Source organism: Bos javanicus, chromosome 13, assembly GCF_032452875.1.
Source record: "Bos javanicus breed banteng chromosome 13, ARS-OSU_banteng_1.0, whole genome shotgun sequence".
Classification (NCBI taxonomy): Eukaryota; Metazoa; Chordata; class Mammalia; order Artiodactyla; family Bovidae; genus Bos; species Bos javanicus.
The window spans coordinates 53423212-53450709 of record NC_083880.1 but is presented as its reverse complement, the minus strand read 5'-3'; the positions used below and the strand labels follow the sequence as shown (position 1 = coordinate 53450709).

The 27498-nt window shown below is 45.2% G+C and overlaps 1 protein-coding gene across 3 annotated transcripts in view; it reads right to left on the bottom strand.

Annotated features, from left to right (window-relative positions):
• Positions 1 to 27498, bottom strand: part of LOC133259376 (signal-regulatory protein beta-1-like) — a 54990-nt gene that overhangs the window by 8475 nt on the left and 19017 nt on the right. For 2 of the 3 annotated variants that reach the window (XR_009740379.1, XM_061436781.1), the window contains exons 2-5: positions 26987 to 27343; positions 19534 to 19890; positions 15005 to 15361; positions 8304 to 8660 (exon numbers count right to left, since the gene is read on the bottom strand). Coding sequence is in view for 2 of the 3 variants with exons in the window: in XM_061436781.1 (XP_061292765.1) it covers positions 8304 to 8660; positions 15005 to 15361; positions 19534 to 19890; positions 26987 to 27343 (1428 nt within the window). In the remaining variant the exon portion in view is untranslated. The remainder of the gene's footprint in view (positions 1 to 8303; positions 8661 to 15004; positions 15362 to 19533; positions 19891 to 26986; positions 27344 to 27498) is intronic. The other variant, XM_061436782.1, reaches the window with a different exon arrangement.

Sequence of the window (27498 nt, the reverse complement as noted above, 5' to 3'; positions counted from 1 at the left end):
GTGATGTGGCCCCTTCTAGCTCCTCGTCTATGAAAGAGGGCAGCTGGCATTAACCTGCCCAGGCTTCATTGAGAGTTAAATCAGGTGCTGGAAGTGTTTTTGCTGGGAGTAAAACAAGATGCTTCACAAAACTAAACAAATACATGTCTCTCTTTAACCTGGACTCTATTTATGTTCAGAACTGTCTTTCAGGTAGTTATTCTTCCCACAAAATGCCAATTGGACTAATATATCAACCCCTGAGTTTCAAAGGAAGGGTGCAAACGGGTATCTTTTTGAGTCGGGTTTTTCTCTTGGGTTAGTTTTGAGTTGAAAAGAAAGATCACTGAGTGCTGAGAAACCACAGGTGCTTAGCTTCTTCGCTAAGTCGCTTCAGTCGTGTCCAACTCTGTGCGACCCATAGACGGCAGCCCCCAGGCTCCGCCATCTCTGGGATTCTCCAGGCAAGAACACTGGAGTGGGTTGCCATTTCCTTCTCCAATGCATAAAAGTGAAAAGTGAAAGTGAAGTCGCTCGGTCGTGTCCGACCCTCAGCGACCCCATGGACTGCAGCCTACCAGGCTCCTCCGTCCATGGGATTTTCCAGGCAAGAGTATTGGAGTGGGGTGCCATTGCCTTCTCCAGCTTAGCTTCTTAACTGTTATTAAATCCATAGAGACACAGACATAGGCCTACAAGAAACCCAGATTCACACAAATCAGCAAGTCAAATGTGAGAGTCCCTGTAGAGGAGTCCTGCAGGGTGTCTCTCAATTGTTCATTATTACCCAATACCTCCTGTAAAAGTCTGTAGACAGCAAACATTACAGATATTTGCATTTCTAAATATTTAGCTTGCTTCCTAAAACTCATCAAACATTTGAGGACATACATAGCTATATGTCCCTCATATTAGCTGCCTTAATATGCCAAATTGTATAAACTCCAGCATCCTGGACATCCCTAAAGGGATGAGGTACTGTGATCAGTTACTACTTATCCAGAGTTTCCTCAGAGCCTAAAGATGGCCTGATCTCTTGATCACCCTCAGCTCTCTAATCCCCCCCACAGCTCTGAGAGGAAGGCCTGAGTGTGTCCCCATATATAGGACAAAATTCAGGGAGAGTGAAGCTGTTCAAGGACACGTGGCAATTAAGGTCAGAGTTCACCTCGCTGCACACAGGACTGATCGACTTTAGTGTCGCAGTTCTTTACCCTTGAGCCTCACTGTTTCTGGACAAAGCGGATACAAGCACCACCTGGTAAGATGAGGATGTATATAAAACACAGAGCTTGGCATATAGTAGGTGCTTAATCAATAACATCCATGATCTTATCATAAAAGAAAAGTGAAAGTGTTAGTCGCTCAGTTGTGTCCGACTCCTTGCAACCCCAGGGACTGTAGCGCTCCAGGCTCCTCTGTCTATGAGATTCTCCAGGCAAGAATACTGGACTGGGTTGCCATTTCCTTCTTCAGGGGATCTTCCTGACCCAGGGATTCCACCCAGGTCTCCGGCATTGCGGACACATTCTTTACCATCTAAGCCACCAGAGATGCCCTTGTTATCATAAGATATGGTCATTCTAGTTCTGAAACTACATATTTATTTTTTAGGCAGTAAGAAGCCAAAACAAAAGCACAATTGAAGCACCAAGGAGAGTCATATTCTGCTCCAAACAGCTGCCGTGCAAAAATCGACATTAAAAAAAAAATAGTAGAAACACCAAATTATGAATCTGTCCCCAATTATAAAAATAATCCCATCAGAAATAAGTTTGGGGAATTAGCTTTCAAAACACACAAGAGACCACAGGCATTTTCCTGCAGATTAGCTCTTTATAGAACCTGGAAGCATTCTGAAAGGAGACAGGACAGATTTCATCAGTGTCACTGTGGTTGTTGAGGCCAGAGGGCTCCAGGCTGAGAAGGGAGTGTTTGCAGGGATTCCAATGCCTGTTTAGACACACAGGTGTTTAAAGATGGGACGGTTTCCCCAGTGATGAAGCTCTGGTCTGAACAGGATGGTCTGAGTGAGTAGGAAGGCCCTCTCAACCCAGGTGAGCTCTGTTGGGGTGTGGGTGTCCTTGCCACTCCACTCAGGCTGAGTTTCTTGGGCCTTCTAAGATCTGTCACCATCACAGTTTATTCTGAAGCACTCACATCTGGGAGAGCTGTTCTTATAACCCAGGCACAACAGGGGACTGACCTCTATCAGGGAAAAACCACAGCCTTCCCTCTCGGTGACCTCGAGAACACACAGCTCAGGCTCCTCTGCCCTAGCTGGGCACCAGCATCCTCCACAGGAGTTAAGACACTCAGCTGTCCAGGCCATGTCTGTGCACTTAAATCAGAATTTATAGGGTACAGCCAGGGTCCTGGGATCTTGCCACCATCTTCCAGGTGATTCCAATGAGCAGCTGAGGTTGAAAGGCACCCAGCTCCACAGTAACTCAGTTGTACTCAGTCCTGGAGGGAAAGTGACCCTGTCTGAGGTCTTCTGGCTCCAACACATCAGGGCTCATGTTAGTGGAACATGTATCACATGCCAGGGTCTGCTCTAAGCTCTTGACATGTGTCCCTCATTCATCCTTTCAGCTGCTCTGTGAGGACGGGGCTGTCACTGAGGGATGAGGACACTTAGGCCCAGAGTGGGGAGAGATTCGGCAGAGGTCCCAGCGCTGGGATGAGGCAGAGTTGGGACGAATTCCCAGGCAGGTGTTTGGCCCAGGCTCTCAGAAACTGCACTAAGCTCAGAAACACCCTAACTGCCACCCCGGCCCCAATCCAGAGCTTCCTAGGCCCTCTCCAGTCAATCACAGACCCCTGAAAGTTGTGTGATCACCCTCATTTCGTAGATGGGGAAACTGAGGACAAGAGGGAACTGAGACATGCCCAGGACCCCACAGCCTGGGAGGCCAGCACCATCACTCCCTGAGGGGCTCTCCTTTCACCAGGTCATTCTGCCCTCAGGACACCCTGCAAAGGTTGTGTGATCATCCTCTTTCTACAGGTGAGGAAGGGGGGTGCCCAGTACAGGGAACTGTGCTGGTAATTTGGACAGAGCTCCTCAAATCCTTCCTGAAAGACATGATGACCACCATCATGCAGATGAGGAAACTGAGGCTGAGAGAAATGAAGGGACTGTCTCCTCTCACCCTCTGACTGTGTCCTGGTGTTTCCTGTCAAGTCTAAGCTTTCAGGTCCATCAGCAGAGCAAGTGCCCACCTTCAGGAGCCTCCACACTGACCACCAACCCCTCTTTTGCCTCAGATTCTTGACTCCAACAACTACAGGGAGGAGTAGCCTCTGAGGGCCCGGCCCTGGGGACATTGGAACAACAAGGGAAGACGTGGGCTCCCGACGCCTGAGTCTAGAACAGGAACTCTCGCTCACACGGGGCCCCACCACCCTCTAGGGGACACCTCCCCCTCCTCATCCTCAGTCCACAGAACCAGGAGTGGGCACACCTGGTGCTGCTGGGGTCGCAGCGGCCCCTCTGGGCTCTGTCCACACCACCCTTCCCGGACCTGCTCCTCAGGGGCCTGGTGAAGGGGCAACATCACAACAATGGGGAGAAAATCTCCTGATGCTTTTAAGAGTGTTGAAAATAGCTAATTCCCCAAACTTATTTCTGCGTCATTGTGGAACTTTTCAGCACATCATGTGACACTGAATGATCTGTCTCATCTGGGTTGTAAAACTGGACTTACCTCTCTTACAGGGCCTTTTAAAATGTTTATCTCTAAAGAAAAGAATGAAATAAGATTTTAGAGGACAGGGCTGGAGTCTGCTCAACACTTTGATAAGCACAGTGGGGTGTGTAGAGAACAGGGCTGTGTGACTGTGAGTGCCTGGGATTCGATCTTGGCTCCTCTACCTGTTCACAAATCAGATCCCCTCTCTGAGCCTGAGAGTCCTCATCTGTAAAAGTGGTAAAAAGACAACCTTTCCTTCTGAACACTGTTTATAATGAGTAAATGCCTAAGGAGGATTCACCATCTGACAGGCGGCAGCTCCCCTCCCCTCCCTCCTTTCTCATCCAGGGGATCATCTCGCAGGCGGCCTGAGGAAGAGGATGAACAGCCCTGGGAGCCAGCAGATCTGAGAGGTGGTGGAGCCCCTTACTAGCTGTATTGAGACTGACCAGGGGACGCACCATCTGGGAAGTTTAATAATATCTGAGAAATCAGGAAAAAACACCTTCCTTGCTGACGTCTAGACGTTTGGGGAGATTATTTGCTACCAAGACTAGGAGGAAAATCAGGCAATATCATCACACAAATTAAAATCCACATACTGTCTGAACTAGCAATGCCACTTCCAGTGGGTATTTTCCCTCTGAGCAGAGTGACACTTGGAAAGCTTATCCACCTTAGCACTGTTTCAGTAGCCCAAGGTTGGGAACAACTTAGTCTCCATCAACAGGAGATTGGGAGATGAATGATGCTGTCTCCATATGCTGAGTGTTAGGTAGCTGTTGAAAACCAGGGCAGCTCTAGGGGCTGATGTGGAATGAGGGATTTGGGATCATGCAGGTGAAAGTAGGGAGAGTTTTCCAGTCACCTCAGGCTCAGGGTCTGAATGTGAGGGGCCTTCTGAACCTTCGGGAAAGCAATGAAAGGAGCCTGTTCCATGGTTAATTCAAGGAGATTTTGGGTGGTGGTGGTTTACTCACTAAGTCGTGTCCAACTCTTGCGACTCAATGGACTATAGCCTGCTGGACTTCTCTGTCCATAGTTTCTCCAGGCAAGAATACTGCAGTGGGTTGCCATTTCCTTCTCCAGGGGATCTTCCTGACCCAGGAATTGAACCTGGGTCTCCTGCATTGCAGGCAGCTTCTTTATTGACTGAGCTCTGAGGGAAGCCCAAGGAGTTTTTATTCTGCAACTTCTATGTGCCAGGCCCTTCCAGAAAACTAGTTCCAATGCCAGTGAAGGAAGGAGCCTTGCCTGGAGTCAGATGGAGTTCTTTTTTTTTTTTAATGTAAAAGAAAAAAATATATAAACATAGTGAGACATATTAACATTTATCTGAGAACATTTTATCAAATGCAGAAAAAATAAGAATAGGAATATCTTGATGTTATTAATAATTTAAATATAATTTAATTATATTTAATTAGTTTATATTAATCATATCCTACACAATATATATCAAGTGGGCCTTAGAAAGCATCACTACGAACAAAGCTAGTGGAGGTGATAGAATTTCAGTTGAGCTATTCCAAATCCTGAAAGATGGTGCTGTGAAAGTGCTGCATTCAATATGCCAGCAAATTTGGAAAACTCAGGAGTGGCCAAAGGACTGGAAAAGGTCAGTTTTCATTCCAATTGCAACGAAAGGCAATGCCAAAGAATGCTCAAACTACCGCACAATTGCACTCATCTCACACGCTTGTAAAGTAATGCTCAAAATTCTCCAAGCCAGGCTTCAGCAATATGTGAACTGTGAACTTCCAGATGTTCAAGCTGGTTTTTGAAAAGGCAGAGGAACCAGAGATCAAATTGCCAACATCCGCTGGATCATCGAAAAAGCAAGAGAGTTCCAGAAAAACATCTATTTCTGCTTTATTGACTATGCCAAAGCCTTTGACTGTGTGGATCACAATAAACTGCGGAAAATTCTTCAAGAGATGGGAATACCAGACCACCTGACCTGCCTCTTGAGAAATTTGTATGCAGGTCAGGAAGCAACAGTTTGAACTGGACATGGGAACAACAGACTTGTTCCAAATAGGAAAAGTAGTACGTCAAGGCTGTATATTGTCACCCTGTTTATTTAACTTATACGCAGAGTACATCATGAGAAATGCTGGACTGGAAGAAACACAAGCTGGAATCAAGATTGCCGGGAGAAATATCAATAACCGCAGATATGCAGATGACACCACCCTTAAGTGAAGAGGAACTCAAAAGCCTCTTGATGAAAGTGAAAGTGGAGAGTGAAAAAGTTGGCTTAAAGCTCAACATTCAGAAAACGAAGATCATGGCATCCGGTCCCATCACTTCATGGGAAATAGATGGGGAAACAGTGGAAACAGTGTCAGACTTTATTTTTCTGGGCTCCAAAATCACTGCAGATGGTGACTGCAGCCATGAAATTAAAAGACGCTTACTCCTTGGAAGGAAAGTTATGACCAACCTAGATAGCATATTGAAAAGCAGAGACATTACTTTGCCAACAAAGGTCCATCTAGTCAAGGCTATGGTTTTTCCTGTGGTCATGTGTGGATGTGAGAGTTGGACTGTGAAGAAGGCTGAGTGCCAAAGAATTGATGCTTTTGAACTGTGGTGTTGGAGAAGACTCTTGAGAGTCCCTTGGACTGCAAGGAGATCCAACCAGTCCATTCTGAAGGAGATCAGCCCTGGGATTTCTTTGGAAGGAATGATGCTAAAGCTGAAACTCCAGTACTTTGGCCACCTCATGTGAAGAGTTGACTCTTTGGAAAAGACTCTGATGCTTGGAGGGATTGGGGGCAGGAGGAGAAGGGGACGACAGAGGATGAGATGGCTGGATGGCATCACTGACTCAATGGACGTGAGTCTGAGTGAACTCCGGGAGTGGGTGATGGACAGGGAGGCCTGGCGTGCTGTGATTCATGGGGTCACAAAGAGTCAGACACTACTGAGCGACTGTTCTGATCTGATCTGACACAATATATTTAAAATGTTGTATCTCATTCATTGTTGTTAGATGTCCACAGGACATTTAAAAAAACTGGCAAAAAGATAAACATTACTAAATCTCAAAAAGTATAATTATTTTGTGTGTGCGATTCAGTTATACATATATACATACACTATTTTTGAAATTATTTTCCATTATAAACTATTACAAGATACTGACTATAGTTCCCTGTCTATTTAGTGAACTTCTTATTGCATATCTATATTTTTAAACTAGATATCTAGCATTCTATTAATACTAAGTCAAACAAGTAGAATCAAAATATCATAAATTTTTTAGTTAGGTAAAAATTCATAAGTTTTCTAATATATATATGTTATACATAATTTATATATATGTATACAAAAGCTTTTCTACTATACTAGATAAAGGTTTGAGAAATGAACATCAACAAAAAGAAGAGATGGAGAAACTGGAAAACATAAACTAAATGAAATGGGAACACTGAATATGAAATAGAAAAAGTGAAACAGACTAGATAAAAGTCACAGATCCTCATATATTCCAGTTGTTTTTAAATATGGCTGCTCATTGGAAACATATTGGAACTCTGGCCAAAAAAAAAAAAAATCAATACCCTGGTATTTGTATTTGTATTCTGCAACTTCTATGCTCTAGGCTCTTCCATTAAACAAGTTCCAATACTGCTGCAGGAAGGAGATTGGCCTTGAATCAGATTGGGTTCTTGATGGATCCTTTCACTGACTATGTGACTGTGGTCTGGGTCCCCATCATCTCTTGGCCTCAGGGCCCCATCTGTACATAGGAGGTTGGGAGAATGATGCCTAAGGCCCATCCTGTGCTGAGAGTCAAGGATTCAGGGCCTTTGTCAGAAAAATCTAAATGAGCACCTTTGCTGCCTCAGTGGCACTGCTCCTAAGTCACCCACATGGAGAACTGCTTCCCTGAGGAGGGACATTCTGAGATGAACCAGCTCTGCTGGGAGCCTTTAGGGACTGTGTGAGTCAATCCCTGAATGACAGAAGGAAACACCCAACCTCTCGGCATTGTCTCCAAGCAGGGCCATAAGAATAAACACTGAAACTGCATCTCTTAGAATTTATTCCCAGTTTAGGAAATTCTGAATAGGAAATAAAGAATAACACATCTCCCCTCCCTGCTCTGGATGGACTTCTCCTCTTTGGGAGGAAGAGAACATAAGCTTCACGGGAGAAGAGCCCTCACCTGCTTTTTTCACTGCTGCTTCCACAGCATCCAGGGCAGGGCCTGGCACACAGGAGGTGCTCAATAAGTGCTGAATAAAGAGAAGACTCAGCCACACTGAGGGTGCACTCTCCAGAGATAAGAAGTGAGGCCTGGCCTGTCAAGGAGCAAGTCACTCAGACTTTCATTCCCTTTATCCCTGGAATCAAAGGACTGAATGTGATGGAAAAGACAAGGGCTGTGGAACCAGGTAGATGGGGGATCCAGACTTTTCCCACATTTACCAGCTGTGGGGCCTGGAGCAAATAGCACAACCGTCATGGCCTCAAATACTCTGATTTGTAGAAGGGAGGAAAATCAGATCATGTCCAGATCACTGTTGTACCAGATTGCTTTTTTTGCTCAAAGAGTGAAGGGCATTCTTGTTGACATGTCAGAGACCAGGGGATGAAGGACCCCCAGGCCATACTTACCACTCACAGTGAGATGAGTGCCTGGTCCAGACTTAAACTCCACGTCACCACGTTCTCCTCTCCGGAACTTCACACAGTAGTAGACACCAGTGTCTGCTGGGGTGATGTTACTGATGCGGATGGAAAAGTCCATGTTGTTTCTCTTTGTGGTATCTACAACATTTGTTACTCTGGGGGAGACATCTCCTTTTTGACTGTAGATTAACTCCTGACCTGGCCCAGTTCCCCTGAACCACCTGATGGGCCCCACAGGGCTCAGGGAGGTCACGGTGCAGTGCAGAGTGGCCGTCTCTCCTGCTGCAACTGACACTGACCTCTCAGGCTGAATCACCTGCAGCTCCCCCTTACCTGCCGCTCCTGGAGGAAAACACAAAGCAGTTATTTATTCATCCTCATGTGATCCTGTACACTTTCTTACATGTTTATCAACGATCAAGATCAGCTTTCATTGCCTGAATGCACCGTGAATGGGCCTTAAACTCAGCACACTGCATGTGCATTGCATGTAGCTTGCACAATGAGCCTGTAATGTAAGACAATAATACAAGAAAGGAACTGAGTCAAAGAGTCGGACACGACTGAGCAACTGAACTGAACTGAACATGACCTCTTAGATCACTGAGTTATGAGGAGAAGTGATGCATGTATTTTGTATGTTATTCATTAAGCTGCAAATACCTTTATAGACCAACTTCACTCCTCCCCAGGGATCCACATACTCATGAAGCAATTTGCTCCAACAACCTGTATACTTGAGTGACAGTGATATTCAGATATTCACAATGAACATTTAGTTTATGAAGAAAGTAAAACATTGTTTCAACTCCCTGGGATTTTTTCCAAAGGCACACAATGACATATGTTATATTAGTTACCTAAGGAAGCTGCAATAAATTAACAAAAATTTAGTGACTTAATGATAGTTTTATTGTCTTATAATTCTGGATGTGAAAGGACGAAAAGCAGTATTACTGGACTAAAATCAAGGAGTCAACTGGGCTACATTTCTCCAGACGCTCTTATCATCGCCTCTGCAAATTTTTGACACTGTCTACATTCTTCTCAAGGTTTCTATCTTCTTATGACTCCAGTTGTGCTTCCATTGTCACCTGTATGCTAACTTTGGATTTCCTGCCTCTTCTTATAAGATTATATTGGGCTCCCATGTATAAGCAAGCATATTCTCCCATAGCAAGAGCCTTAATCACTTTTGCAAATGTTTTTTTCCATGTAAAGTAAAACATTCACTAGTGAGTGTTAGGACATGGATCTCTTTGGGGGGCTACATTTTGTTTACTTAATCTATAACTTGCTTTAATCGAAGTGTATTGGTTTACAATGCTGTATTAATTTTGCAGCACAAAATGTGACTCAGTTATACATATACATTTGAAATATATTCTTTTCTGTTATTGTTTATCCCAGGATACTGAATATAGTTGTGTGTGCTGTACAGTAGGACCTTGTTCTTTATCCTTTCTATATATAATAGCTTCAGTTCAGGTCAGTTCAGTCGCTCAGTCGTGTCCGGCTCTTTTCGACCCCATGAATCACAGCACGCCAGGCCTCCCTGTCCATCACCAACTCCCGGAGTTCACTCAGACTCACGTCCATCGAATAGCTTACCTAACCCCTACCCCATTTACCTTGACAACTGCAACTCTGTTCTCTATGTCCTTGAGTCTGTTTCTGTTTCATAGGTAGGTACACTTGTGTGTGTCTCTCTTTTTCTTTTTTTAGGCCACATCGTGTACCTTGAGGTTCTTTGGTCCCCTGCTGCTGCTAAGTCGCTTCAGTCGTGTCCGACTCTGTGTGACCCCATAGACGTCAGCCCACCAGGCTCTCCTGCCCCTGGGATTCTCCAGGCAAGAACACTGGAGTGGGTTGCCATTTCCTTCTCCAATGCAGGAAAGTGAAAAAGTGAAAGTGAAGTCGCTCAGTCGTGTCCGATTCTTAGCGACCCCATGGACTGCAGCCCACCAGGCTCCTCCGTCCATGGGATTTTCCAGGCATGAGTGCCGGAGTGGGTGCCATTGCCTTCCCCACTTTGGTCCCCTACCAGGAATCAATCCCAGGCCCCTGCAATGGAATTATGAAATCCTAACCATTGGACAATCAGGCAATTCCCTGAGTCATTTTTTGGATTCCACAAAGAAGTGATATCATATGGTCTTTCTTGTTCTGACTTACTTCACTTAGTATGATAATCACTAGTTTATCTATGCTGTAGCAAATGGCATTATTCTTCATTTTTTACAGCTGAGTACTATCCCATTGTGTGGATAAAGAAATGGCAATCCACTCCAGTATTCTTGCCTGGAGAGTCCCAGGGATGGAGGAGCCTGGTGGGCTGCCGTCTATGGGGTTGCACAGAGTCGGACACAACTGAAGCGACTTAAGCAGCAGCAGCAGCAGCACTATTCCATTGTATATATGTTCCACATCTTTTCATTCATTCATCTATTGATGGACATGTACTTTGTTTCCTTGTCTTAGCCATTGTGAATAGTACTGCTATGAACATAAGGATGTATGTGTCTTTTTGGAGAAAAAGATATATGCCCTGGGGTTGGATTTCTGGTTCATATGATAATTTTAGTTTTATGAGGAACTTCCGTAATATTTTCCATAGTGGTCACATCAGTTTACATTCACACCAGTAGTATAGGCGGGCTCCCCTTTTCTCTAATCCTCGCTAGCATTTGTTATTTGTACAACTTAAAAAATACATATTTATTTTAAATGGAGGATAATTGCTTTACAATATTGTGATGGTTTTGCTATACATCGATATGAGTCGTACAAATTTTAATGATGGCCATTCTGACCAGTGTGAAGTGGTGCCTCACTGTAGTTTTAATTTGCATTTCTCTAATAATTAGTAATGTTGAGCATCTTTTCATGTGCCTCAGTCATTTGTATTTCTTCTTTGGAAAAATGTCTACTTAGGTCTTCTGCCCATTTTTCAACTGGGTTGTTTGCTTTTTGTTATTTTTGAGTTGTATGAGCTGTTGTATATTTTGGAAATAAAGCCCTTGTCAGCTGCATCATTTAAAAATATTTTCTCCCTTTCTGTAGATTGTCTTTTCATTTTGTTTATGGTTTATGGAGGTCCTCTGTCTTTGGCACATCAGAGCCCACATTAATGGAACATGTATCACATGCCCGGCTCTGCTCTAAGCTCTTGACATGCGTCCCTTACTCAGTCCCTGCAGCTGTTCTGTGAGGGCGGGGCCATCACTGAAGGAAGAGGACACTGAGCGCCAACTTGGGAGGGACTCGTCAGAGGTCCCAGAGTTGGAATAGGAGCCCAGGCAGGGGCGCGGCTCAGGCTCTCAACTGCTGTGCACTGAGCTCAGGGACACCCTAACCCACTCCATCCAGGGCTTCTTAGCCCTCTCCAGTCATCACAGACTCCTGAAAGGTAGTGTGATTACCACCATTTCACAGATGGGGAAACTGAGGACTAGAGGCTCTGTGAGGACCACACGGCCTGGAAGGTCAGCCCCATTGCTCCCTGAGGGGCCGCCCTGTCACCAGGCCATGTGCCCTCAGTACATTCTGCAAACATTACAGGTGAGGAATGGGGACACGGGGAATTGGGTCACAGCCTTGAAATAATACCCCAGTCTGGGTGTCTCTACTCCGTGCTGGTGATTTAGACAGAGCACCTCAAATACTTCCAACTCTCCTGAAAGGAGACAGTGATGATCACTATTTTACAGAAGAGAAAACTGAGGCTGAAAGAAATGAAGGGACTACGTCTTCACCCTTCCCTCCACTATGTCCCAATATTTCCTGTCAGCTCCAAGCTTTCATTTCCATCAGCAGAACAAGCACCCACCCTCAGAACCCCCCACAACAACCACCACTTTCCCCTTTTCTCTCAGATTCTTGACTTCAAGTGACTACAGGGGGGCGTGGCCTCTGAGGGCCCAGGCATAGAGACTCCGAAGCCACAAGGGCAGACGCAAGCCCCTGACACCTGAGTCTAGAACAGGGACTCTTGCTCACGTGGGGACCCACCACCCTCTAGGGAACACCTCCCCCTCCTCATCCTCAGTCTGCAGAGCCAGGAATGGGCGTGCCCAGTGCTGCTGGGGTTGCAGTGGCCCCTCTGGGCTCTGTCCACACCAACCTTTCCAGACCTGCTCCATAGGAGCCTAGTGAAGGGGCAACATCACAACAAAGGAGGAAATCTCCTGATGCTGCTAAGTGTGCTGAGTGCTGCCATTTAGAAGAGGTTCCACCCATCCCATCAAGAGACACTGCAGTATCTGTCTGGTCCAGGTTGTAAAGCTAAACTTACCTTCCACAGTGGACTTCTCTTTAGTGCCACTGCTGAAGAACAGAACAATACAAGGATTTCAGAGGACAGAGTTGGAGATTTCCCCCCCACTGTGCAGAGAGCAGGGCTGTGAGTCAAAGTGCCTGGGGTTCAATCTTGGCTCCCTTACATGCTCACTAAACAAGTCCCCTCTCTGAGCATCAGTGTCCTCATCCGACACTCTTCTTTCTGAACACTGGTTATAAGGAGTAAATGTCATGAGAAAGGTTCAGTATCTGAGAAGCTGATGCTCTCTGGCCCCCTCGCCTCCCTCCTTTCTCATCCAGGGAATCATCTGGGCAGGCAACCTGGAGAAGAGGATGATCCACCTTCCGGGAAGCCGCAGATCTGAGTGGCGGTGGAACCACTTACTACTTGTGACCAAGGTTGAGCAAGGGACCCACCATCTAGGAAGTTAAGTAATAGCTGCAGATCAGGAAAAAACCACCTTCCCTGCTGATGTCTGAAGGTTGAGGAGGCTCAGTGGCTACCATGACTAAGAGGGAAATTTAGCAATATCCACTCAAATTATCATACACGTATCCTTAGTCACCTACAAATTGACACTTGCTTTCTATCTTTACAAGGGTTAAACTATGAGCCACTGTAGCTGCTGACCTTCAACACCTCCTGAAAGAAGATCAGAAAGGAGGCACTCTGTGATCTGGAAAAATCTGGCAGAACAGGCCTTCAGATCCTTAGATATTTTCTGGAGATGATTTTATGAGCCCAGTTCTTGCATCTCCTCATATCTAGAAAAGCATCAAAATCTTTCATGGTGACATCTGTTCCTTGTGACTAGCATAAACCTTCTGCAAAAAGCGTGTGCTTGATTGCATGTACTCCCTTCACCAAAAGCACATATATATTGCCCCCACCCCCCAACTTCTTTGGAGCAATCTCTCAGAGCTACCTGAAATGCTGTCTCCCAGGCTATAGTCCTCTTTTTGCTCCAAATAAAACTAAACCCACAACTCTCACATTGTACATTTTTTTTCAGTCGACAGCTGCAACCTAGCAAAGCCACTTCCAGTGGTTACCTCCCCTTTGAGGAGAGTGACAGACGAAAGATTATTGACCTCAGCACTGTTTCAGTAGCCCAAGGTTAGGAACAACTTAGTGTCCATCAACAGGAAACTGTAAGATGAATGATGCTGTCTCCATATGCTGAGAGTTAGGTAGCTGTTGGAAAACAGGGCAGCTCTAGGTGCTCATATGGAATGAGGGATTTGGAATCATGTGGCTGAAAGTAAGGAGTGGTTTCCAGTCACATCAGGCTCAGGGTCTGAATGTGGGGGGCCTTCAGAAACTTTGGGAAAACCATGAAAAGAGCTTATTCCATGATTAATTCAAGGAATTTTTATTCTTCAAATCCTATGTGCCAGGTTCTTCCATGAATTGAGTTCCAGTGCCAGTGCAGGAAGAAGACTCGCTTTGAAATAGATTGGGTTCTGGAAGGATCCCCTCACTGACCATGTGACTGTGGTCAGGGCCCCTATACCTCTTGCCCTCAGGCCCCCATGTGTACATGGGAGGTTGGGAGGATGGTGTCTAAAGGTCCTTCCTCTGCTGACAGCCCAGGATCCAAGTTTTGGTCAGAACACTCTAAATGATCACCGTTGCTACCTCAGTGGGGCTGCTCCTAAGTCACCCACATGAACCTCTTCCCTGGGGAGGGACATTCTGAGATGACCCAGCTCTGCTGGGAGCCTTCAGTGACTGTGTGAGTCAATCCCTGAATCACAGGAGGGTCTTCTTAACAGATTCCCAGGAAACACCCAACCTCTAGGCACCTCCTCCAAGCAGGGCCATCAGAGTAACCACTGAGCCTGTGCTATAGGAATTTCTTCTCAGTGTGATGCTTCTGAAGAGGAAAAAAATTTTCACTCCTTGCCCTAGATGAATCTCTCTTCTTTCAGAGGAAAGAGAACATAAGCTTCATGGAATAAGAGCCCTTTTCTGCTTTGTTCACTTCTGCTTCCACAGCATCTGGACCAGACCCTGGCTCACAGTAGGTGTTCAGTATGTGTAAATAAAGAGAAGACTCAGCCACATTGAGGTGAGCATTCTATGGAGGCAGGAATGAGTCTGGACAGTTGTCGGGGCAAGTCACTCAGACATTCATCTCTTTTATCCCTGGAACCAAAGGGCTGAATGGAGTGAAAAAGACAAGGGTTGTGGAGCCAGGCAGACTGGGGACTCAGAATTTTCTCACTTTTACCAGCCATGGGGCCTTGAACAAATAGGCCTCAACTCCCCTGATCTATAGAAGGGAATGAAATCTGATCATGACCCAGATCATGATTGATTCAAAGGGTGGAAGGCATTCTTGTCGACATGTTATCGGAATACAGGGGACAAAGGCTGTACTCACCACTCACAGTGAGATGAGTGCCTGGTCCAGACTTAAACTCCACATCACCACGTTCTCCTTTCTGGAACTTCACACAGAAGTAGACACCAGAGTCTGCTCGGGTGATGTTACTGATGCGGATGGAATAGTCCATGTTGTTTCTCTTTGTGACATCTGCAACACTTGTTACTCTGGGGAAAGGAGCTTCTTTTTGACTGTAGATGAACTCCCGACCTGGCCCAGTTCCCCTGAACCACTTGATGGGCCCCACGGGGCTCAGGGAAGTCACGGTGCAGTGCAGAGTGGCCGTCTCTCCTGCTGCAACAGACACTGACCTCTCAGGCTGAATCACCTGCAGCTCCCCGTCACCTGCCGATCCTGGAGGAAGACACAAAGCAGTTATTTATTCATCCGCATATGATCCTGTACGTTTTCTTACATGTTTTTCAACGATCAAGAAGAGCTTTCATTGTCTGAATGCGCCATGAATGGGCCTTAAACTCAGCACACTGCATGTGCATTGCATGTAGCTTGCACAATGAGCCTGTAATGTAATGCACTAATACAAGAGAGGAACTGAGTCACAGAGGTTAGTGATGTGGCAGCCTTCATTGACTTTGTATTCCATGATCCAGCCTTGAACTCAGCCTTTTGCATGTATGTTGCATGTACATTGCATGTAACCTGCACAATGAGCCTGTTACATGAGATCCTTATACAAGGGAGGAACCGAGGCACAGAGAGGTCAGTGATGTGGCAGAGACTGGATTTGGGCATTAAGCCCTCTCTGGAAGTGTCGTGCTCCACCAAATACTTCTGGCTGTTCACTGTGTGTCCTCAGGGAGTGATGCATTTCTATCCTTTGCATTAGGTGAGACCACATGACCTCTTAGATCACTGAGTTTTAAGGAGAAGTGATGAATGTATTTGGCATGGTTTTCATTTAACTGTAAAAACCTTTATGAACCAATGTCCCCCTTCCCCAGAAATACACATTCTCATGTCGGACTTAGCTCCAACGACCTGGATACTTGAGTGACAGTGATATGCAGAGCTCCCAACACACAGTGAACATGAAGTTTAAGAAGAAAGTAAAACATTGATCCAAGTGCTTGGAATTTTTTTCCAATGACATGGTCATGTTATATTAGTTACCTAAGGCTCTGAGAGAAATTATCAAACATTTAGTGGTTTAAAATGACAGTCTCATTATAATGCTGGATGTCAGCGTACCAAAAATTATATTATTGGACTAAAATCAAGGAGTCAGCTGGGAAATATTTCTCCTGGAGGCGGTGATCATTGCCTCTCCAAATTCTTGAGACTGTCTGCACTCCTTTTCTCATGGTTTCCATCTTCTTATGACTCAGTCTTGCTTCCATTGTCACTTGTGCTTCTCTCACTTTGGCTTTCCTGCCTCCTTTTTATAAGGGTATATTGGTCCACAATGATAATCTGGGTTATTCTCTCCATCAGTTCAGTTCAGTTTAGGCACTCAGTCATGTCTGACTCTGCGACCCCATGAATCGCAGCACGCCAGGCCTCCCTGTCCATCACCAATTCCTGGAGTTCACTCAGACTCATGTCCATTGAGTCAGTGATGCCATCCAGCTCCTCTAGCTATTCACAAATCAGATCCCCTCTCTGAGCCTGAGAGTCCTCATCTGTAAAAGTGGTAAACAGACAACCTTTCCTTCTGAACACTGTTTATAATGAGTAAATGCCTAAGGAAGATTCACCATCTGACAGGCTGTTCCTCCCCTCCCCTCCCTCCTTTCTCAACCAGGGAATCATCTGGGCAGGCGGCCTGGGGAAGACAGCCCTGGGAGCCAGCAGATCTGAGAGATGGTGGAGCCACTTACTAGCTGTATTGAGACTGAGCAGGGGACCCACCATCTGGGAAGTTTAGTAATATCTGAGAAATCAGGTAAAAATACCTTCCCTGCTGACGTCTAGACGTTTGGGGACATTATTTGCTCCCAAGACTAGGAGGGAAATCAGGCAATATCATCACACAAATTAAAATCCACATACTGTCTGAACTAGCAATGCCACTTCCAGTGGGTATTTTCCCTCTGAGCAGAGTGACACTTGGAAAGCTTATCCACCTTAGCACTGTTTCAGTAGCCCAAGGTTGGGAACAACTTAGTCTCCATCAACAGGAGATTGGGAGATGAATGATGCTGTCTCCATATGCTGAGTGTTAGGTAGCTGTTGAAAACCAGGGTAGCTCTAGGGGCTGATGTGGAATGAGGGATTTGGGATCATGCAGGTGAAAGTAGGGAGAGTTTTCCAGTCACCTCAGGCTCAGGTTCTGAATGTGAGGGACCTTCTGGACCTTTGGGAAAGCAATGAAAGGAGCCTGTTCCATGGTTAATTCAAGGAGATTTTGGGTGGTGGTGGTTTACTCAGTAAGTCGTGTCTGACTCTTGTGACTCGATGGACTATAGCCTGCTGGACTTCTCTGTCCATAGTTTCTCCAGGCAAGAATACTGGAGTGGGTTGCCATTTCCTTCTCCAGGGGATCTTCCCGACCCAGGAATTGAATCTGGGTCTCCTGCATTGCAGGCAGCTTCTTTATTGACTGAACTCTGAGGGAAGCCCAAGGAATTTTTATTCTGCAACTTCTATGTGCCAGGCCCTTCCAGAAAACTAGTTCCAATGCCAGTGAAGGAAGGAGCCTTGCCTGGAGTCAGACTGAGTTCTTTTTTTTTTGGTTAATGGAAAAGAAAAAAAATATATAAACATAGTGAGACATATTAACATTTATCTGAGAATATTTTATCAAATGCAGAAAAAATAAGAATAGGAATATCTTGATGTTATTAATAATTTAAATATAATTTAATTATATTTAATTAGTTTATATTAATCATACCCTACATAATATATTTAAAATTTTGTATCTCATACGTTGTTGTTAGATGTCCATAGGACATTTAAAAAAACTGGCAAAAAGATAAACATTACTAAATCTCAAAAAGTAGAATTATTTTGTGTGTGTGATTCAGTTATACATATATACATGTTATTTTTGAAATTATTTTCCATTGTAAATTATTACAAGATATTGACTATAGTTCCCTGTTCTATATAGTGAACTTTTGTTGCTTATTGCATATCTATATTTTTAAACTAGATATCTAGCATTCTATTAATACTAAGTCAAACAAGTAGAATCAAAATTTTTTAGTTAGGTAGAAATTTATAAGTTTTCTAAAATATATATGTTATACATAATTTATATATATGTATACAAAAGCTTTTCTACTACACTTGATAAAGGTTTGAGAAATGAACATCAACAAAAAGAAGAGATGGAGAAACTGGAAAACATAAACTAAATGAAATGGGAACACTGAATATGAAATAGAAAAAGTGAAACAGACTAGATAAAAGTCACAGATCCTCATATATTCCAGTTGTTTTTAAATATGGCTGCTCATTGGAAACATATTGGAACTCTGGCCAAAAAAAAAAAAATCAATACCCTGGTATTTGTATTTGTATTCTGCAACTTCTATGCTCTAGGCTCTTCCATTAAACAAGTTCCAATACTGCTGCAGGAAGGAGATTGGCCTTGAATCAGATTGGGTTCTTGATGGATCCTTTCACTGACTATGTGACTGTGGTCTGGGTCCCCATCATCTCTTGGCCTCAGGGCCCCATCTGTACATAGGAGGTTGGGAGAATGATGCCTAAGGCCCATCCTGTGCTGAGAGTCAAGGATTCAGGGCCTTTGTCAGAAAAATCTAAATGAGCACCTTTGCTGCCTCAGTGGCACTGCTCCTAAGTCACCCACATGGAGAACTGCTTCCCTGAGGAGGGACATTCTGAGATGAACCAGCTCTGCTGGGAGCCTTTAGTGACTGTGTGAGTCAATCCCTGAATGACAGAAGGAAACACCCAACCTCTTGGCGTTGTCTCCAAGCAGGGCCATAAGAATAAACACTGAAACTGCATCTCTTAGAATTTATTCCCAGTTTAGGAAATTCTGAATAGGAAATAAAGAATAACACATCTCCCCTCCCTTCCCTGGATGGACTTCTCCTCTTTGGGAGGAAGAGAACATAAGCTTCACGGGAGAAGAGCCCTCGCCTGCTTTGTTCACTGCTGCTTCCACAGCATCCAGGGCAGGGCCTGGCACACAGGAGGTGTTCAGTAAGTGCTGAATAAAGAGAAGACTCAGCCACACTGAGGGTGCACTGTCCAGAGATAAGAAGTGAGGCTTGGCCATTAAAGGATCAAGTCACTCAGACTTTCATTTCCCTTATCCCTGGAATCAAAGGACTGAATGTGATGGAAAAGTCAAGGGCTGTGGAACCAGGTAGATGGGGGATCCAGACTTTTCCCACATTTACCAGCTGTGGGGCCTGGAGCAAATAGCACAACCGTCATGGCCTCAAATACTCTGATTTGTAGAAGGGAGGAAAATCAGATCATGTCCAGATCACTGTTGTACCAGATTGCTTTTTTTGCTCAAAGAGTGAAGGGCATTCTTGTTGACTTGTCAGAGACTGGGAGATGAAGGACACCCTGGCCATACTCACCACTCACAGTGAGATGAGTGCCTGGTCCAGACTTAAACTCCACGTCACCACGTTCTCCTTTCCGGAACTTCACACAGTAGTAGACACCAGTGTCTGCTGGGGTGATGTTACTGATGCGGATGGAATAGTCCATGTTGTTTCTCTTTGTGGTATCTACAACATTTGTTACTCTGGGGAAGGGGAATTCTTTTTGACTGTAGATTAACTCCCGACCTGGCCCAGTTCCCCTGAACCACTTGATGGGCCCCACAGGGCTCAGAGAAGTCATGGTGCAGTGCAGAGTGGCCGTCTCTCCTGCTGTAACTGACACTGACCTCTCAGGCTGAATCACCTGCAGCTCCCCGTCACCTGCCGCTCCTGGAGGAAAACACAAAGCAGTTATTTATTCATCCTTATGTGATCCTGTATGTTTTCTTACATGTTTATCAACGATCAAGAACAGCTTTCATTGTCTGAATGCGCCATGAATGGGCCTTAAACTCAGCACACCGCATGTACATTGCATGAAGCTTGCACTATGAGCCTGTAATGTAAGACACTAATACAAGAGAGGAACTGAGTCACGGAGGTCAGTGATGTGGCAGAGACTGGGACTGAGTACTTGAGCCCTCTCTGGAAGTGTCATGATCGACCCCATATTCCTGGGTGTTCACTGTGTCCTCAGGGAGTGCTGCACTTCTGTCCTTTGCATTAGGTGGGACCACATGACCTCTTATTTGGGCTCCAAAATCACTGTGGATGGTGATTGCAGCCATGAAATTAAAAGACACTTGCTCCTTGGAAGGAAAGTTATGACCAACCTAGAGAGCATATTTAAAAGCAGAGACATTACTTTGCCAACAAAGGTCTGTCTAGTCAAGGCTACGGTTTTTCCAGTGGTCATGTATGGATGCGAGAGTTGGACTATAAAGAAAGCTGAGTGCTGAAGAATTGATGCTTCTGAACTGTGATGTTGGAGAAGACTCTTGAGAGTCCCTTGGACTGCAAGGAGATCCAACCAGTCCATCCTAAAGGAGATCAGTCCTGGGTGTTCATTGGAGGGACTGATGTTGAAGCTGAAACTCCAATACTTTGGCCACCTGATGTGGAGAGCTGACTCATTTGAAAAGACTCTGATGCTGGGAAGATTGAGGGCAGGAAGAGAAGGGGACGGCAGAGGATGAGATGATTGGATGGCATCACTGACACAATGGACATGGGTTTGGGTAGACTCCGGGAGTTGGTGATGGACAGGGAGGCCTGGTGTGCTGCAGTTCATGGAGTCTCAAAGAGTCGGACACGACTGAGCAACTGAACTGAACTGAACATGACCTCTTAGATCACTGAGTTATGAGAAGTGACGCATGTATTTTGTATGTTATTCATTAAGCTGCAAATACCTTTATAGACCAACTTCACTCCTCCCCAGGGATCCACATACTCATGAAGCAATTTGCTCCAACAACCTGTATACTTGAGTGACAGTGATATTCAGATATTCACAATGAACATTTAGTTTATGAAGAAAGTAAAACATTGTTTCAACTCCCTGGGATTTTTTCCAAAGGCACAATGACACAGTTATATTATAACTGTGTCACAATGACATATGTTATATTAGTTACCTAAGGAAGCTGCAATAAATTAACAAAAATTTAGTGACTTAATGATAGTTTTATTGTCTTATAATTCTGGATGTGAAAGGACGAAAAGCAGTATTACTGGACTAAAATCAAGGAGTCAACTGGGCTACATTTCTTCAGACGCTCTTATCATCGCCTCTGCAAATTTTTGACACTGTCTACATTCTTCTCAAGGTTTCTATCTTCTTATGACTCCAGTTGTGCTTCCATTGTCACCTGTATTCTAACTTTGGATTTCCTGCCTCTTCTTATAAGATTATATTGGGCTCCCATGTATAAGCAAGCATATTCTCTCATAGCAAGAGCCTTAATCACTTTTGCAAATGTTTTTTTCCATGTAAAGTAAAACATTCACTAGTGAGTGTTAGGACATGGATCTCTTTGGAGGGCTACATTTTGTTTACTTAATCTATAACTTGCTTTAATCGAAGTGTATTGGTTTACAATGCTGTATTAATTTTGCAGCACAAAATGTGACTCAGTTATACATATACATTTGAAATATATTCTTTTCTGTTATTGTTTATCCCAGGATACTGAATATAGTTGTGTGTGCTGTACAGTAGGACCTTGTTCTTTATCCTTTCTATATATAATAGCTTTAGTTCAGGTCAGTTCAGTTGCTCAGTCGTGTCCAGCTCTTTGCGACCCCATGAATCACAGCACGCCAGGCCTCCCTGTCCATCACCAACTCCCGGAGTTCACTCAGACTCACGTCCATCGAATAGCTTACCTAACCCCTACCCCATTTACCTTGACAACTGCAACTCTGTTCTCTATGTCCTTGAGTCTGTTTCTGTTTCATAGGTAGGTACATTTGTGTGTCTCTCTCTTTTTCTTTTTTTAGGCCACATCGTGTACCTTGAGGTTCTTTGGTCCCCTGCTGCTGCTAAGTCGCTTCAGTCGTGTCCGACTCTGTGTGACCCCATAGACGTCAGCCCACCAGGCTCTCCTGCCCCTGGGATTCTCCAGGCAAGAACACTGGAGTGGGTTGCCATTTCCTTCTCCAATGCAGGAAAGTGAAAAAGTGAAAGTGAAGTCGCTCAGTCGTGTCCGATTCTTAGCGACCCCATGGACTGCAGCCCACCAGGCTCCTCCATCCATGGGATTTTCCAGGCGAGAGTGCCGGAGTGGGTGCCATCGCCTTCTCCACTTTGGTACCCTACCAGGAATCAATCCCAGGCCCCTGCAATGGAATTATGAAATCCTAACCATTGACCATCAGGCAATTCCCTGAGTCATTTTTTGGATTCCACATACAAATGATATCATATGGTATTTGTCTTTCTTGTTCTGACTTACTTCACTTAGTATGATAATCACTAGTTTATCTATGCTGTTGCAAATGGCATTATTCTTCATTTTTTACAGCTGAGTAGTATCCCATTGTGTGGATAAAGAAATGGCAATCCACTCCAGTATTCTTGCCTGGAGAATCCCAGGGATGGAGGAGCCTGGTGGGCTGCCGTCTATGGGGTTGCGCAGAGTCGGACACAACTGAAGCGACTTAAGCAGCAGCAGCAGCAGCACTATTCCATTGTATATATGTTCCACATCTTTTCATTCATTCATCTATTGATGGACATGTACTTTGTTTCCTTGTCTTAGCCATTGTGAATAGTACTGCTATGAACATAAGGATGTATGTGTCTTTTTGGAGAAAAAGATATATGCCCTGGGGTTGGATTTCTGGTTCATATGATAATTTTAGTTTTATGAGGAACTTCCATATTTTCCATAGTGGTCACATCAGTTTACATTCACACCAGTAGTATAGGCGGGCTCCCCTTTTCTCCAATCCTCGCTAGCATTTGTTATTTGTACAACTTAAAAAATACATATTTATTTTAAATGGAGGATAATTGCTTTACAATATTGTGATGGTTTTGCTATACATCGATATGAGTCGTACAAATTTTAATGATGGCCATTCTGACCAGTGTGAAGTGGTGCCTCATTGTAGTTTTAATTTGCATTTCTCTAATAATTAGTAATGTTGAGCATCTTTTCATGTGCCTCAGTCATTTGTATTTCTTCTTTGGAAAAATGTCTACTTAGGTCTTCTGCCCATTTTTCAATTGGGTTGTTTGCTTTTTGTTATTTTTGAGTTGTATGAGCTGTTGTATATTTTGGAAATAAAGCCCTTGTCAGCTGCATCATTTAAAAATATTTTCTCCCTTTCTGTAGATTGTCTTTTCATTTTGTTTATGGTTTATGGAGGTCCTCTGTCTTTGGCACATCAGAGCCCACATTAATGGAACATGTATCACATGCCCGGCTCTGCTCTAAGCTCTTGACATGCGTCCCTTACTCAGTCCCTGCAGCTGTTCTGTGAGGGCGGGGCCATCACTGAAGGAAGAGGACACTGAGCGCCAACTTGGGAGGGACTCGTCAGAGGTCCCAGAGTTGGAATAGGAGCCCAGGCAGGGGGGCGGCTCAGGCTCTCAACTGCTGTGCACTGAGCTCAGGGACACCCTAACCCACTCCATCCAAGGCTTCTTAGCAGACTCCTGAAAGGTAGTGTGATTACCACCATTTCACAGATGGGGAAACTGAGGACTAGAGGCTCTGTGAGGACCACACGGCCTGGAAGGTCAGCCCCATTGCTCCCTGAGGGGCCGCCCTGTCACCAGGCCATGTGCCCTCAGTACATTCTGCAAACATTACAGGTGAGGAATGGGGACACGGGGAATTGGGTCACAGCCTTGAAATAATACCCCAGTCTGGGTGTCTCTACTCCGTGCTGGTGATTTAGACAGAGCACCTCAAATACTTCCAACTCTCCTGAAAGGAGACAGTGATGATCACTATTTTACAGAAGAGAAAACTGAGGCTGAAAGAAATGAAGGGACTACGTCTTCACCCTTCCCTCCACTATGTCCCAATATTTCCTGTCAGCTCCAAGCTTTCATTTCCATCAGCAGAACAAGCACCCACCCTCAGAACCCCCCACAACAACCACCACTTTCCCCTTTTCTCTCAGATTCTTGACTTCAAGTGACTACAGGGGGGCGTGGCCTCTGAGGGCCCAGGCATAGAGACTCCGAAGCCACAAGGGCAGACACAAGCCCCTGACACCTGAGTCTAGAACAGGGACTCTTGCTCACATGGGGACCCACCACCCTCTAGGGAACACCTCCCCCTCCTCATCCTCAGTCTGCAGAGCCAGGAATGGGTGTGCCCAGTGCTGCTGGGGTTGCAGTGGCCCCTCTGGGCTCTGTCCACACCAACCTTTCCAGACCTGCTCCATAGGAGCCTAGTGAAGGGGCAACATCACAACAAAGGAGGAAATCTCCTGATGCTGCTAAGTGTGCTGAGTGCTGCCATTTAGAAGAGGTTCCGCCCATCCCATCAAGAGACACTGCAGTATCTGTCTGGTCCAGGTTGTAAAGCTAAACTTACCTTCCACAGTGGACTTCTCTTTAGTGCCACTGCTGAAGAACAGAACAATACAAGGATTTCAGAGGACAGAGTTGGAGATTTCCACCCCCACTGTGCAGAGAGCAGGGCTGTGAGTCAAAGTGCCTGGGGTTCAATCTTGGCTCCCTTACTCACTAAACAAGTCCCCTCTCTGAGCATCAGTGTCCTCATCCGACACTCTTCTTTCTGAACACTGGTTATAAGGAGTAAATGTCATGAGAAAGGTTCAGTATCTGAGAAGCTGATGCTCTCTGGCCCCCTCGCCTCCCTCCTTTCTCATCCAGGGAATCATCTGGGCAGGCAACCTGGAGAAGAGGATGATCCACCTTCCGGGAAGCTGCAGATCTGAGTGGCGGTGGAACCACTTACTACTTGTGACCGAGGTTGAGCAAGGGACCCACCATCTAGGAAGCTAAGTAATAGCTGCAGATCAGGAAAAAACCACCTTCCCTGCTGATGTCTGGAGGTTGAGGAGGCTCAGTGGCTACCATGACTAAGAGGGAAATTTAGCAATATCCACTCAAATTATCATACACGTATCCTTAGTCACCTACAAATTGACACTTGCTTTCTATCTTTACAAGGGTTAAACTATGAGCCACTGTAGCTGCTGACCTTCAACACCTCCTGAAAGAAGATCAGAAAGGAGGCACTCTGTGATCTGGAAAAATCTGGCAGAACAGGCCTTCAGATCCTTAGATATTTTCTGGAGATGATTTTATGAGCCCAGTTCTTGCATCTCCTCATATCTAGAAAAGCATCAAAATCTTTCATGGTGACATCTGTTCCTTGTGACTAGCATAAACCTTCTGCAAAAAGCGTGTGCTTGATTGCATGTACTCCCTTCACCAAAAGCACATATATATTGCCCCCACCCCCCAACTTCTTTGGAGCAATCTCTCAGAGCTACCTGAAATGCTGTCTCCCAGGCTATAGTCCTCTTTTTGCTCCAAATAAAACTAAACCCACAACTCTCACATTGTACATTTTTTTTTCAGTCGACAGCTGCAACCTAGCAAAGCCACTTCCAGTGGTTACCTCCCCTTTGAGGAGAGTGACAGACGAAAGATTATCGACCTCAGCACTGTTTCAGTAGCCCAAGGTTAGGAACAACTTAGTGTCCATCAACAGGAAACTGTAAGATGAATGATGCTGTCTCCATATGCTGAGAGTTAGGTAGCTGTTGGAAAACAGGGCAGCTCTAGGTGCTCATATGGAATGAAGGATTTGGAATCATGTGGCTGAAAGTAAGGAGTGGTTTCCAGTCACATCAGGCTCAGGATCTGAATGTGGGGGGCCTTCAGAAACTTTGGGAAAACCATGAAAAGAGCTTATTCCATGATTAATTCAAGGAATTTTTATTCTTCAAATCCTATGTGCCAGGTTCTTCCATGAATTGAGTTCCAGTGCCAGTGCAGGAAGAAGACTCGCTTTGAAATAGATTGGGTTCTGGAAGGATCCCCTCACTGACCATGTGACTGTGGTCAGGGCCCCTATATCTCTTGCTCTCAGGCCCCCATGTGTACGTGGGAGGTTGGGAGGATGGTGTCTAAAGGTCCTTCCTCTGCTGACAGCCCAGGATCCAAGTTTTGGTCAGAACACTCTAAATGATCACCGTTGCTACCTCAGTGGGGCTGCTCCTAAGTCACCCACATGAACCTCTTCCCTGGGGAGGTACATTCTGAGATGACCCAGCTCTGCTGGGAGCCTTCAGTGACTGTGTGAGTCAATCCCTGAATCACAGGAGGGTCTTCTTAACAGATTCCCAGGAAACACCCAACCTCTAGGCACCTCCTCCAAGCAGGGCCATCAGAGTAACCACTGAGCCTGTGCTATAGGAATTTCTTCTCAGTGTGATGCTTCTGAAGAGGAAATAGATAAAATTTTCACTCCTTGCCCTAGATGAATCTCTCTTCTCTCAGAGGAAAGAGAACATAAACTTCATGGAATAAGAGCCCTTTTCTGCTTTGTTCACTTCTGCTTCCACAGCATCTGGACCAGGCCCTGGCTCACAGTAGGTGTTCAGTATGTGTGAATAAAGAGAAGACTCAGCCACATTGAGGTGAGCATTCTATGGAAGCAGGAATGAGGTCTGGACAGTTGATGGAGCAAGGGACTCAGACATTCATCTCTTTTATCCCTGGAACCAAAGGGCTGAATGGAGTGAAAAAGACAAGGGTTGTGGAGCCAGGCAGACTGGGGACTCAGAATTTTCTCACTTTTACCAGCCATGGGGCCTTGAACAAATAGGCCTCAACTCCCCTGATCTATAGAAGGGAATGAAATCTGATCATGACCCAGATCATGACATAAGCACCCACTGCTGTACATGATGTGTTTTTTGATTCAAAGGGTGGAAGGCATTGCTGTTGACATGTTATCGGAACACAGGGGACAAAGGCTGTACTCACCACTCACAGTGAGATGAGTGCCTGGTCCAGACTTAAACTCCACGTCGCCACGTTCTCCTTTCTGGAACTTCACACAGTGGTAGACACCAGAGTCTGCTGGGGTGATGTTACTGATGCGGATGGAAAAGTCCATGTTGTTTCTCTTTGTGTCATCTGCAACGCTTGTTACTCTGGGGAAAGGAGCTTCTTTTTGACTGTAGATGAACTCCCGACCTGGCCCAGTTCCCCTGAACCACTTCATGGGCCCCACGGGGCTCAGGGAGGTCACGGTGCAGTGCAGAGTGGCCGTCTCTCCTGCTGTAACTGACACTGACCTCTCAGGTTGAATCACCTGCAGCTCCCCTTCACCTGCCACTCCTGGAGGAAAACACAAAGCAGTTATTTATTCATCCTCATGTGATCCTGTACGTTTTCTTACATGTTTATCAATGATCAAGAACAGCTTTCATTGTCTGAATGCACCATGAATGGGCCTTAAACTCAGCACACTGCATGTGCATTGCATGTAGCTT